At 36.3% G+C, this 13,357-nt stretch overlaps 1 protein-coding gene across 2 annotated transcripts in view; it reads left to right on the plus strand.

Moving 5' to 3' along the window:
- Positions 1–11,850, plus strand: part of NCAPG (non-SMC condensin I complex subunit G) — a 45,169-nt gene extending 33,319 nt beyond the window's left edge. For both annotated transcript variants that reach the window (XM_047090452.1, XM_047090454.1), the window contains 7 exons: positions 4,765–4,946; positions 5,216–5,390; positions 8,061–8,222; positions 8,681–8,819; positions 9,217–9,303; positions 10,723–10,792; positions 11,726–11,850. In XM_047090452.1, coding sequence (XP_046946408.1) covers positions 4,765–4,946; positions 5,216–5,390; positions 8,061–8,222; positions 8,681–8,819; positions 9,217–9,303; positions 10,723–10,792; positions 11,726–11,849 — 939 coding nt within the window. In that variant the 3' untranslated portion in view covers position 11,850. The remainder of the gene's footprint in view (positions 1–4,764; positions 4,947–5,215; positions 5,391–8,060; positions 8,223–8,680; positions 8,820–9,216; positions 9,304–10,722; positions 10,793–11,725) is intronic.
- Positions 11,851–13,357: the final 1,507 nt, after the last annotated feature.

Raw genomic sequence — 13,357 nt, forward strand, 5'->3', positions numbered from 1 at the left:
TGCTTTTTGGATGGCTCATTGATTTTGTATAGAAACTCAATTGGGTTTTTTATGTGTTTATTTGATTTGGTTTTCAACTTTACTCCATTTACGTATTAGACTCCTGTAGTTTTTTTGTGTGTGAATTCTTTGGGATTTTCTCTGTATAGGATCATGTCATCTGTGAAGAGACATTGTTTCAGTTCTTCCCTTTCCAGTTCATATGTCTTTTATTTCTCTTCCTTCTTTCCTTTCTTTCTTTCCTTTTCCTTTTCCTTTTCCTTTTCCTTTTCCTTTTCCTTTTCCTTCTCCTTCTCCTTCTCCTTCTCCTTCTCCTTCTCCTTCTCCTTCTCCTTCTCTTCTCCTTCTCCTTTTTTCCTTTTTTCCTTTTTTCCTTTTTTCCTTCTTTCCTTTCTGTTGCAGGGAGTATGGCTGGAGTCGCAAATGATGAGTCTGCAAACAAAGTGCAGTTAAGTGAACATCCACATACTCAAGTCGGAATGAGGCCCCTCCAGAATGAAGCTTCTTTTTATTAGGATAATTGCTAAAGACTATGTGCATAAAGTCAGCTAAGCAAGTGTGTTAATCAATCTAATGGTTTAGCTTTTCAAGGTTGAATTTCGAGTTAATTGGTTTCTATAACACTAGGAAGGGTCAGGTGTGAAGGAGGATCCGGCCCTGGACAATGTTAATGGCTCTAGGCATTCATTACAAGCCTAGCTGAGGCTTTGTAAACTTGTCCTAAGGCCTTGCACCTTCTTCAGCCCTTCTCTTCTGAAGTGTTTTCCTTTGATGCTTCTCTCCTGCATCTCGCACTTCTTTCTTTGCCTGATTGTTCTAACTGGAACCTCCAGTACACTGTGGAGCAGCAGGGGTTAAAACAAGCATCTTTTGGGGTTTCTGGGTGGCTCAGTCAGTTGAGCATCTGACTTTTGATTTCGGCTCAGGTCATGATCCCAGTGTAATGGGACTGAGCCTCGTGTTGGACTCCTTGCTGAGTGTGCAGCATGCTTAAGATTCTCTCTTTCTCTCCCTCTACCTCCTTCACCTACTCTCTCTCTCTAAAAGCAAAACAAAAATGAAAACAAGCATCTTTGTTTTGTCTCTGATGTTACGGGAACTTCTTCAGTCTTTAACTATTGAGTATGATGTGGATTCATCATAAATGATCTTTATCATTTTGAGAGTTTCTTTCTACTCTTTTTTTTTCTTTGTTTTGTTTTTATCATGAAAGCATGTTTCTACATCAGTTGAGATGCTCATGTGGGTTTTTGTTCCTTTATTGACCTATATATTATATTGCTTGATTTTCTTCTGTTGAATGACCCTTGTATTCTTGGGAAAAATCCCACTTGGTTATGGTGTATAATCTTTTTAATATGTTGTTGGTTTGGTAGCATTTTGTTGAATGTTTTTGTGTCTGTATTCATAAGGGAAATTGGACTGTAGCTGTCTTGCATTGTCTTTGCCAGGCTTTGGTGTTAGGGTAATACTGACTTCATTTATTGAGTTGGGAATTGTTTGCTCCTCTTGTATTTATTGGAAGACTGTGAGAAGATTGGTGTTAATTCTTCTTTAACTGCTTGGTGGGGATTTACCTGTAAGGACATCTAGTGTTGGACTTTTCTCTTGGGGAGGTTTCTATGACTTATTTACTCTGGGTATTAGAGGGCTATTTGGATCTTGTTTTTTACTGAGTAAATTTTAGGAAATCGTCCATTTCATCTAAGTTTTTTAATATTTTGGTGGTCAGCGCATAGTATTTTCTTATAATTCTTTTTATTAGTATAAGGTCAGCTGTAATGTTCCTGCTTTTATTTCTGATTTCAGTGGTTTGCATCTTTTTTTTTTTTTAAGTTTTTTATTTTGAGAGAGAGTGCGCGTGCACCTGCTTTCGTGTGCGAGTGGGTGAGGGGCAGAGAGGGGGAGAAAGAGAATCCCAAACAGATTCTGTCTTCACAGAGCCTGACACCAGACTCTAACCCGTGAACCGTGAGATCATGACCTGAGCCAAAATCAAAAGTCAGACACTTAACTGACTCAGCCACCCAGGTGGCTCCTTTCTTTCTTTTCTTTTCTTTTTTTTTTTTTTTAGTGTAAGCATTTACTGCTATAAATGTCCCTGTGTGTGCACTGCTTTTGTTGCACTTCGTAAGTTTTAGTTTTTTGTATTTTCATTTTAGTTCATCTCTAAGTATTTTCTAAATTCCCTTTTGATGTCTTCTTTGATCATTGGTGTGTGAAAAAAGTGTATTGTTGGCACGTTTGTGAATTTTACAGTTTCCTTCTGTTACTGCTTTCCAGGTGTATTCTGTTGTGGTTTGAGAAGAAATTTCAATGTTTTCATTCTTTTAAATTTATTTAGAGTTGTTTTGGCCTAACATGGTGTCTGTCCATGAGGATAGTCCATGTGCACTTGAGAAGAAAATACATTCCGCTATAGTAAGGTGGAGTGAATACATGTGTGGTAGGTCTGGTTGGTCTGTAGTGTTGTTTGAGCCCTCTGTTTCCCTATTGATCTGTCCAGGTGTTCTGTCCATTACAGAAAGCTCTTTAATTATTACTGTTGAGCTATTCCTTCCTGCATTTCTGTCAGTGCTTGCTTATGTATTTGGAGGCTCTGTTATTTGTTATGTCTATACTTCTAATTCTCTTTTTTTTTCTCTTTTTTGATGAATTAACCTTTTTAATATCAGAATTTATTACCCTTTGTTAAAAGTTTTTGACTAAACACATTTTGATTGCAAAATGGCAGTTGTCAGTCCTTGTCAGTAATTTAAGTGTAAGTAAATTAAATTCACCAATCAAAAGGCTGATGTTGGCTTTTTAAATTTTGAGTTAATACTCAAGTGACATACTGATTTCCTGTTGGGAAATATCCAGTGCTGTGGGCTTGCTGATATTGCATTGGTAGGAAAACTATTGAACAATATTCAGTAGTGTGACAATGAAGGAATTAGTCTTTTTTTTTTTTTTTTTTTTAAATAGTACTGGCACCTTAATCTCTTTCTGGATAAACTGGATTCTGTGATTTTGACTTTATTTTTGTCATCAACACTAAAAAAAATTCTGGATTTACTTCATTGTCCTCTGGTCCATAATAAGAATCTTTTAACATTTAAAAGCCTTTTAAAGACTTAAAGTTCTGTCCCATTTCAAAATTCTGACATTGAACTTCAGATGGATTACAGTTGCTATGAGGAAGGTATGTCATAGTTTAACATTTAATTTATTTATTTTTCAGGGAGAGAGAGACAGCATGAGTGAGGGAGAGGGGCAGAGAGAGAGAATCCCAAGCAGTGTCGGTGTGGTCAGTGCAGAGCCCGATGCAGGGCTTGCTCTCACGAACCATGAGATCAACCTGAGCCGAAACAAAGAGTTGGATCTTTAACCAACTGAGCTACCCAGGCGACCCCGTAGTTTAACATTTTAAAAAGATGGGGAGCATGCAGCCTTTGGAGTTGTAGACTTGTAGATTTGTGTTCTGGTTGCATATGTGTAAATCTTCAATAAGGTGTTTATGGTCTCTGGTCTTTTTCCTCATCTGTAAAGTGGGGATAATGATATCTATTCAGTGGATGGTTCTTTAAATAAGTCAACAAATACTTAAGGGTTAGTAATGTGCTAGTCACTGTATGTTTTGGAGAGTACAGTGCTGTGTGGAACAAAGTCTCTGCCCTTTCAGGTTGTGAGCCCTAAATGAGTTAGTGTGTGGAAAGCACATGCTAGTGCCTTAGCACTTATTAATCTTATTGACCTCTAAATCTTGCTTTTGAGTTTTTTTGAAATAGTTCTTATATTTTCTCGTTCCATTTTTTTTTCTTTTTACTTCTCCCTAGTTTAGATTTGTTTTACATTCGTAGATTATAATCTAAAGATGATTTTCCTGAAACCTCATTTAAATCTTATTTCCCCATCATTTCAAAAACCTTCAGTGGTTCCATATCCTTCCTCAGGGCGGTTGAGTTTTTTCACCTGAGTTTTAAGATCTCTGTAATGTGCTCACTGAGCAGACCTTACTGTTCATCAGTGATAATAAATAATAACTGATATTTGTTGAGGATTTACTATGTGGCTAGTACTTATGAAGAGTTTTATTTGTAGTATTTCTTTGTCCTTGTAACTATAATTTTATTATCCTCTTTTTATATGAAAAAAGTGGAGTGCAAAGTTCATATGCACAGGATCATGCCTCTGGGAAGTGTCAAAGGCTCGACTTTCATTCAGTCTCAATAATTAGTATTTTTTGTTATCCCTCTTTTATGCCTGTACCTCCATTTGAATATCTCTATATCTTTTCCATTTCCTTGTCTTAAGAGTGTTTTGGTTACTCTTTCTAGAAATTTCTTTTTCTACCAGTACACCTTCTGTTCACATTGCCCCTTCATTCCAACACAGTGCCACTCCTACCTCTGAGCTTCTGTTTACGGGCCACCTTCCTCTGATGGCAGGGATCATTACTGAGTGTTTTCTAGATCCTACATCATGATAAGCATATAATACATAACGTTTTGACTTTTGGTTTCACAGTGTTTAAAAGACCTTTTGGTTCTTCTAAAGAATTTTAAGGGAATTGAAGTTTTCTTAGCTAGACTAATAATTTGTCGCATAGCCTTGATCTAAAAGGAAGATACAAAATCTTTTTCTGCGTCTTTAACAAATACATAGTATGAGTGATTTTTTGATAATTCATAGAAAAATATTGTAGGACAGGCTACATTATGTAAGGCTTAAAAAGGAGATACAAATAAAAATATTTCTTTTAATAAAAGTCATTTTTATTAGGTGTCTGAACTCAGAACAGGAGCTGCAGAAGGATTAGCCAAGCTGATGTTCTCAGGGCTTTTGGTCAGCAGCAGGATTCTTTCTCGCCTTATCTTGTTATGGTACAATCCTGTGACTGAAGAGGATGTTCGACTTCGACATTGCCTGGGCGTGTTCTTCCCCATGTTTGCTTATGCGAGCAGGTATTTAGTTAAACGGATAAATCAGAATCTGACTTGAAGTTAAATTCAGGCTCCCCATGAGTCATATCTGTAATATAATTTTGTTTTTCTTCAGTGGTTAGTGATGAAAATGAGGATAACTTACTTAGATTTTATTTACCTCAATTATTTGTTTCCTAGCTAAAAATATACTGTATCTTAATGGGGGGAATTTTATACATTTTTTTTTTTTTTTTTGAGGATCACATGCCTTTTCTTTGCCAACATACTTCCGAATTATTTTTCAATAGGACTAATCAGGAATGTTTTGAAGAAGCCTTTCTTCCAACTTTGCAAACACTGGCCAGTGCCCCTGCATCTTCTCCCTTAGCTGAAATAGATATCACTAATGTTGCTGAGTTACTTGTAGATTTGACAAGACCAAGTGGATTAAATCCTCAGGCCAAAAATTCACAAGATTATCAGGTGGGTGAAAGTTGGCCTATGGATGGTAAGGATGATAACTATCATGCAGGTCACTGTTGTTTTGGTAAAATAATCTTTTCTTTTATGTTCTTTGAAATAGAAGCCACATTTTGATCTTGAGATTTCTTTTTTCTATTTTTAAAAATTTTTTTTTTTTAGCGTTTATTTATTTTTTAGAGGCAGAGAATGAGCAGGGGAGGGGCAAAGAAGGAAACACAGAATCTGAAGCAGGCTCCAGGCTCTGAGCTCTCAGCACAGAACCTGATGTGGGGCTTGAACCCACGAACCATGAGATCATGACTCGAGCCGAAGTCATATGCTTAACCAGCTGAGCCGCCCAGGCGCCTCTAGAGATTTCTGGTCTATATGGTGGCACATAACACAAAGGAAGAAAAAGACCTTTTGCTGGGGTGCCCTGGGTGGTTCAGTGGGTTAAGCATCCAACTCTTGGTTTCAGCTCAGGTCATGATCTCCTGTTTCATGAGTTTGAGCTCTACATCAGGCTCCACACTGACAGTGAGGAGCCTGCTTGGGATTCTCTCCCTCTCTTTTTGCCCTCCCCCATTCATTCTCTCTGTCTCTTTCAAAATGAATAAATAAACTTATAAAAAAAACTAAAGAAAAAAAGACCTTTCGGGAATAGTCGTAATCCTATAAAGATGGAAGTAATAAGTGCTAATACTTTGCTCCTGAAAAGAATTTGCCAAAATTTCATCTCTCCTGACTACCCCCTCCTGACTACTGTAGTGCTGGCTTTTAAACATTCTGAAAATGTCCTGTTTATCTAGGACTCAGATCGAGTCTTCAAACATTATCTTATCTGCTGTTTCTGAGACAAGGAAGAATTCAAAGAATGAAGGTCACCTCAAGCTTATTTAAATTTTTATTTTCATTTTCATTTTTTTTTTTTTTTAGAGAGAGTATGAATGGGGGAGAGGGGCAGAAGGAGAGAGAATCCCAAGCCTGATGTGGGCCATGATGCCATGACCCTGGAATCATGACCCTAGCTGAAATCAAGAGTCAGATGCTCAACTGAGCCACGCAGGCTCCCTTATTTTTGTTTTTAATTCAGAGAAGATAATTGAAGTGCAAACTGTCCCATAGTTTAAACTTAAGCTGGGTTTTTAATCCTTTAATATTATTTTAAAAATTTTTGTTTTATTTATTTTGAGACAGATAGAGTGTGAGCAGAGGAGGGGGAGAGAGAAAGAGAGAGAATCCCAAGCAGGCTCGATGCCATCAGTGCAGAGCCTGATGTGGGGCTCCATCTCACAAACTGTGAGATCATGACCTGAGCTGAAACCAAGAGTCAGATGCTTAACTGACTGAACCACCCAGGTGTCCCACTCCTTTAATAAGTCATTTAATCACACTTGTCATCATGTTGAAAATTAATGGGTTATTAATGATTTCAGATGCCAACTAATTAAGTTGAAAGTATTGCTTTTTTATTTTAATTGATATTTAGTGTTTGCGTACCGCTTTCAAGTCATTATGTTACAAGTGATTGGAAAGAAGATTACAATGAATGTTAAGGCAAAATATAATCAGGGTGGGTAATAGAGCTCTAAGTCCTTTACGACTTTAGAAGGCAGGGTTCATGTTTTAGGAGTGATGAGTACAGCATTACTAGTAAAATTCAGTGAAGTCTTGTTGGGATTTGGGGAGTGGTTTGGGTAGAGAGAAAAAGACTTTTGGTAGAAGTGATTAAATGAAGCTGGTTGTGTAAGTCCTACAGTAGAACTATGGAAGAATCCTTCTGCCTAAGGACCAGAATGGCCCTGTTGAAGGCAGAACATTAAGGTAGGGAATTTGGAGTTGGCTGTATTTGCCATAACAACGCAGGGTATATTATTAAAAGGCTTAATGGGATGAAAGTTACCTAATAGAAAGATGAAGTTGGTGGTCAGTATTGTTACATAAGGTGAATTGGTGAGAAGAATAGAATATTATCAAAGAGAGTAGTTGGAAATCTATATAGTTAAGAGATAAAAGCTTCCAGAAAAAGAATAATAGTAGCAATAGAAAGTAGAAAGAATAGAAGCTGAGATGGAAGAAGATTGTGGGTATAAAAGCCATGAAGAAAGAGCTTGGAGAGGCAAGGAAGATGGAGTCCCAGATAACCCAGTATGGGTTACAGAAGACCTCGAAGAAGGTGTTGACATCTTTTAATGTGAAAGTGAGGGAAGTAGGTTGGGGGAGAGAAAGAAGTTGAACTGTCATGAAGTCTTAAAGTCCCAACTCATCCCATAGGTAGTTCTAGAACTGGGATAGTCCTTTGAGTTGTCCAGAATTGAGACAAGGCTGAGCTGTTGTACCCGTACATCTTCCAGCCACTGAATGTGAACTAAGAATGTGGCAGGGCCCCACTGTCTTCAGCCTGGATCAGTTCTGCACGTGGGAACTTTTAGCCTCCAGAACTCATAGTAGCTGGAGGATGAATGCTTTAGTTGTGAAGGGGGCAGATCTCGGTCCTGTACCACAGCATCTTCTAGAAAAAGGGGCGAGGGGCAGTTCAGTTTGCAAGGAATATGTTAAATTTGGTTTTAGAAATTTTGCATTTGGGATTATGGCAAGATAATTAGTTGGAAATGCTTGTTAGATGTGTAGGGAACTATATTGTAATGATACCATTTTGCATTTACAAAGCTTTTTCTCTTGATCTTCTAGGCGTTAACAGTTCATGACAATTTGGCTATAAAAATTTGCAATGAGATCTTAACATGTCCATGTTCACCAGAAATTCGGGTCTATACAAAAGCCTTGAGTTCTTTAGAACTCAGTAGCAATCTTGCTCAAGATCTTTTGTTTCTGTTGAATGAGATGCTGGAGGTAAAGTAGTTTCTAATTACTCTTAACGTGCATAAATTTTTTTTATCAAAGTAGACTTTATGTGCTTGTATTAAATTATACATACGTTGGCAAACTGCTCATTTGAAGTAAATGTTTCCTTCATAAATTTAATAGAATTAAAAAAAAATTTTTTTAATGGTTATTTTTGAGAGAGAGAAGGAGAGGGAGGGAGTGTGAGCTGGGGGAGGGGCAGAGAGAGAGGGAGACACAGAATCTGAAGCAGGCCCCAGGCTCCAAGCTGTCTGCAAGGAGCGTGCCATGGGACTCAAACCCATGAACTGTGAGATCATGACCTGAGCCAAAGTCGGACGCTTAACTGACTGAGCCACCCAGGCGTCCCTAACATGTTTTTAAACTACTTAATAACAGTATGTAGCTTTTTGAGAGATTAGGAAATGCTGTATTAAAAAAAGTGTTAATAATGTTTTCTATTATAGGAAGTAAAAGATAGGACATGTCTGAGAGCTCTGGAGAAAATCAAGATTCAGTTAGAAAAAGGAAATAAAGAGTATGGTGACCAAGTGGTAGCAGCACAGGATGCCAACATGAATATGACTGGTTTTCAAATTGAAGATGGTAATAACATACTAACCTGTGTATTCATATTCTCTCCTTTTCATCTTTACTGAAGCACATTTTTTCTCCTCTAGCATGTGGTTCGATTTCAGAAATGAAAGAAAAAATTTTCTAATTCCCCTGGAAAACAAATTACTGATAAGTGTTTATTCTACTTCGTTTTTTTAATGTGTACATTTTTCACCACATGACTGCGTACTATCTTAGGGGTTTTGTTTGCTTACTTTACAGTATTCACATTTTTTTTGAAACTGGTTTATGATGCTTTTCATTTTCAGTAGCTGTTAATTGTACTGGTTGTTATTTCTGTTTTATGAAAAATTGATTTAGAAAGACCATTTAAAGTAATTAATGAAGCTTTTTAAGATTTACATTGTTGTATTATTTCCTTTACTAGAAAATCGTAAAGAAGCATATAGAACCCCTCTCAGGGATGTAAAAGCAACTGGAGCATCAAAATCCACTCAGCAGAAGACTAACAGAGGTAGTGTATGGATTGAGTATAATAAAAGTTTGCAATTTTGTTTTCCAATGAAATACTCATTTTGCAAGTTTCCTTATTGATAAAGATTTTTAAATGTCTCGGATATCCTTAACTTTATTTTCAGTTCTTTCAGTGGATATTAGGTTTTGCTCCATGTCTGAAAGATTATATCAGTGTTGCTCCAAGTGCTTTTGACCGAAAGAGATAGGATGCAGTGTATCATATTGTAAAGGACTATTTGGGTTAAATTAAAATTTTTTTTATCAAATGATCATTGATGATTTTATGTTAGCAGTTGTTTGTATTCTATCCTTATATGTTAAGTAGTTTTGTCCTTTTTTCCCTATAGGGCTTCTGTTTTCCTTTTTCCCATTTTATTTCATAATTTCTTAACATAATTTATTTCCCAAGGAATATCCAACAATAGGGGCTTTGTTGGAATAAAGTAAATGTTGACTATCAAGGGATCACTTGGAAAAAATCTGAAATTCAAGATCTTTTTATTATTTTATTATTATTACAAAAGCAGTTCATGCTTATTACAGAAGAATCAGAAAATACATGCAGCAAACTAATATAAAGAACACTAATAATCCCACCCATGAACCAACCATTATTTGAATTCTTAAAAAAAAAAAAAAAACAATTTTGAGACCCTTTCCTATGCAGATTTAATTTTTTTTCTAAATGGAATCTGGCCATAATATTTTTGTAGCCAGTTATTTAAATGCTTATTGTTGGGTGTTGTTCCAAAGTAGTCCCATATTGTTGGATGTTTTCTCAGGGCTAGCCGTATTATGAGCAAATATGTAAGGTTTTGGAGAAAAACATGAATAAATAGGGTGTATAAATTTCAACCAAATATTCATACTGAGTGATCAGATTCTTATCATAATCGAGGAGCATCACAGGCTAATAAGCTTTGTCTTCTTAACCTTATAAATTTCTAGCAAGTGGAATTTTTGCAATCTTCAGCATATTGTTAAAAGGTCTAGTTTTTACACTGAAAAATGTTTTAGAACACGTATTTGAATTGGCCATGTATACATCTGAATATTTTACAAGCCACTAAATTCTCTTTCTTTCGGACCTGTTATGGGCTTAAGCCTTTCTGGGCTTACCCTACTTTTCTAATCTTAATATTCATGTTTCTCCATATGTCTTAGGCTGTAGCCGTAATAGAAGTACTTCTGTTTATATAGCTTATTTTTCACATTCTTCTTTCTCTCAAATATATTTAAAATTTGCTTCCTTATAATTTGATTTCCATATTTTCCCTTGCCTATTATCCAAGCTTACCAAAAAAATGAATAAATGGCTGGAATCTAGGAGGAAATGTGTTTTAGAGGGAAAAGAAAGGATTTGAGTAGCCCAGAAATGGTAATAAATTTTAATAATGAATTCTATACTTTCTTTAAGGACAGAGAAAAGTGACAGCTTCAGCTAGGATGAACAGGAGACACCATACCGCTCAGGTTGACTCTGAAAGGTATGCCACGCACATCTAGAAAATGTAGAGGCCTTTTTTTTTTTTTTTTTTGTCTAGAAAAAGAAAAAAAATGTAGTTTCCTTCCACTGTGAAAAGCTCAGTGTGTAACACAATACTCAGTGGAAACTGTAAATAGCGAGGTCTTGGAGATATATATCTCATATCTCAAATTCCATTATCAAGGGCATTTGACCTCCCATGGCTGTGTGCTTTTCCTACTGGGATGGCTCCTAGTCCTAGGTGGTCATCTTTAATACATCCTTTCAATTTATATTTCCATGTATACTTCTGATTATGTGATTGGATGTATGACTCCTCTGATACTGAATTAGCAAACTCTTAGGATTTAGATTTGTGTTCTTGACATAGCAGGATTATTCTATAATTGTAAATTGCATATATTTGTGGTATAGTGTTTACTTTTAGATTCTGCAAATTAAGCCACTGCTGGAAGCTGAAAGTTCTCTTGAATTCATCTATTCATTGGTAAAACTGTAATGTGTATACTGTTAGTATAGAACTTTAGGTTAAATTTTGACTAAATTTAAAATGTTTTCAGGAAACTTGCTATTTCCAGAGTGTTTTAAGAATTTATTGCCTTAATTCAGAGAACTTAAATTTTTTTTTCACTTTGTGTTGTCCTCCAGAATTCTTTTGGGCAGTTGTTCCTGTTTAATCACACGCTTCATTACAAAATTTGTTTTTTTCTTTATAACACAAGGTTCTATATAGATATAAAAAGCAATTACCTAGGTTTCCCATGATTTACTTGTCAGGATAGCCAGTTAGTCTTTTTGGCTTTAGTTTTAAACCTAGTGAAATCAGGATATCAATTACACACTGATAAAATGACAGAAGCAAAGTTTTATTGATAAATAAACTTGAGGGTTTAAAGCTTGTATTTAAATTGGTGTATTTTCAACATCTATTTAGTGACCCTGAAGTTCCAGAGCCAGAATCAGAAATGAAGAGGAGATTACCAAGACGAGCCAAAACAGCAGCACTAGAAAAAAGTAAAGTTAACCTTGCACAGTTTCTCAATGAAGATACAAGTTAGGAGAAGAGATGATGGAGGTGAAGTCCTTTTGACCATGTCCTTTAAAATTATGTTCAGTTCTCTGCTCTAATACAGTTACTCTTGTATCAAAATTAGAAAATGCCTCATGTAGCAATTTGTGCTGTGCGATTCATTACTTTGCCTGTACTGAAGCATCAGGACAGCGCCTGTCAGTGTGCTCCACGGACACCTGCATCAGTCACGTGGATTTAATCAGGATCTAAGGTGGGCCTAGGAACCTGCTGCTTCAGTAGGTTTCCAGGGGATGCTTATGAACTCTCATGTTTAGTATGGCATTATGGACAGCTTTTCAGTGTAACTAGCTAGTAGCTTGCATTTAGGAAGCTTTGATTTAGGTGGGGCCCATGCAACATCAATGAAAACACTTCAGAACACATTAAAAAGGGACATCTCAAGGGCAAATGAAGTACCACAAACTGGCTAGAAAGGAGCTTACCTTCAGGGAGGAACAGTACAATGAACTTAAAGTACCCAGCATCTAAGTCAAAGTTATTTTGATAATTTTGTTTTGTGATTCTTACACTAAAAATATTTTGGTAATGCTACCTGAATGGGTAATTTCTCTTCTTAAAATATTTGTATCTGAGAGCCCTCGTTTGCTTATGGTTGTGATGGTGTTTCTTGGGTTAGGGAGATGTTCACATATATGTATATGTATATATAAGTAATCCCTATACCCAGTGTGGGGCTTGAACTCATGACCCCAAAATCAAGAGTCACCTGCTCTACCGACTGAGCCAACTGGGTGCCCCCCCCCTTTACACATATTAATGCTGGAGTTGCTTTCTGTGTTTTTGGCATAACAAAATAATATTGTGAATAAAAGAGAATGCTAGTGAGAAAAGTGTGACAGGAAATCCTTTACGTACTAGTTTATGAGCACTTGTTCTGTCACTGTCCATTTCACTTTTCTTCTCAAACTGGCACTTGCCTGACTTGGGGAACTTCTAGCGTGTGAACTGAGCCCTGTTTCCTGCTGCAACACCCAGCAAAATGCACGTTCTTCTCTCTCCGGTAATTACCTTTTCTCTTTATTATCCAGAACAGAAATGTCCTAACAAACATTGGATCTGTACTAATAATGATTGTGCTTTTTAAGGTTTATTCACTAGAGGCCATTTTTTTTTAAGGTGATGTTGTAAGAGCTAAATTAAGATCGTTGTGCTTTTTAGAACCAGATTGCTATATTACATACATTTGTGTGCTTTATAAAACTCAGAAATATAAAAGGAGTCTGAAAGTTACAAAGTAAGAATGCTTATTAAGCAAAAGGAAAAGGCAGATATGGTGGTGATATAAAACAATAAAAAATAGATGATTGTTTTTTATTTTGTTGGCTCTGTGTCTTTCTGTGCTTCAAATTCCTTATGTAAGTCTTCTTTTGTTAAATCCCTGTCACTTTAAAAATAATTTTTGTGGGTGGGGTAAAGGGAGAAATAAGGACATAAAGTGTACACAGAATGTGCTATAAGGAAAAGTCTTTAGAA

Source organism: Lynx rufus, unplaced genomic scaffold (assembly GCF_022079265.1).
Source record: "Lynx rufus isolate CCGP_SWC_20201006 ecotype Redwood Valley unplaced genomic scaffold, mLynRuf1.p SCAF_3, whole genome shotgun sequence".
Lineage (NCBI taxonomy): Eukaryota > Metazoa > Chordata > Mammalia > Carnivora > Felidae > Lynx > Lynx rufus.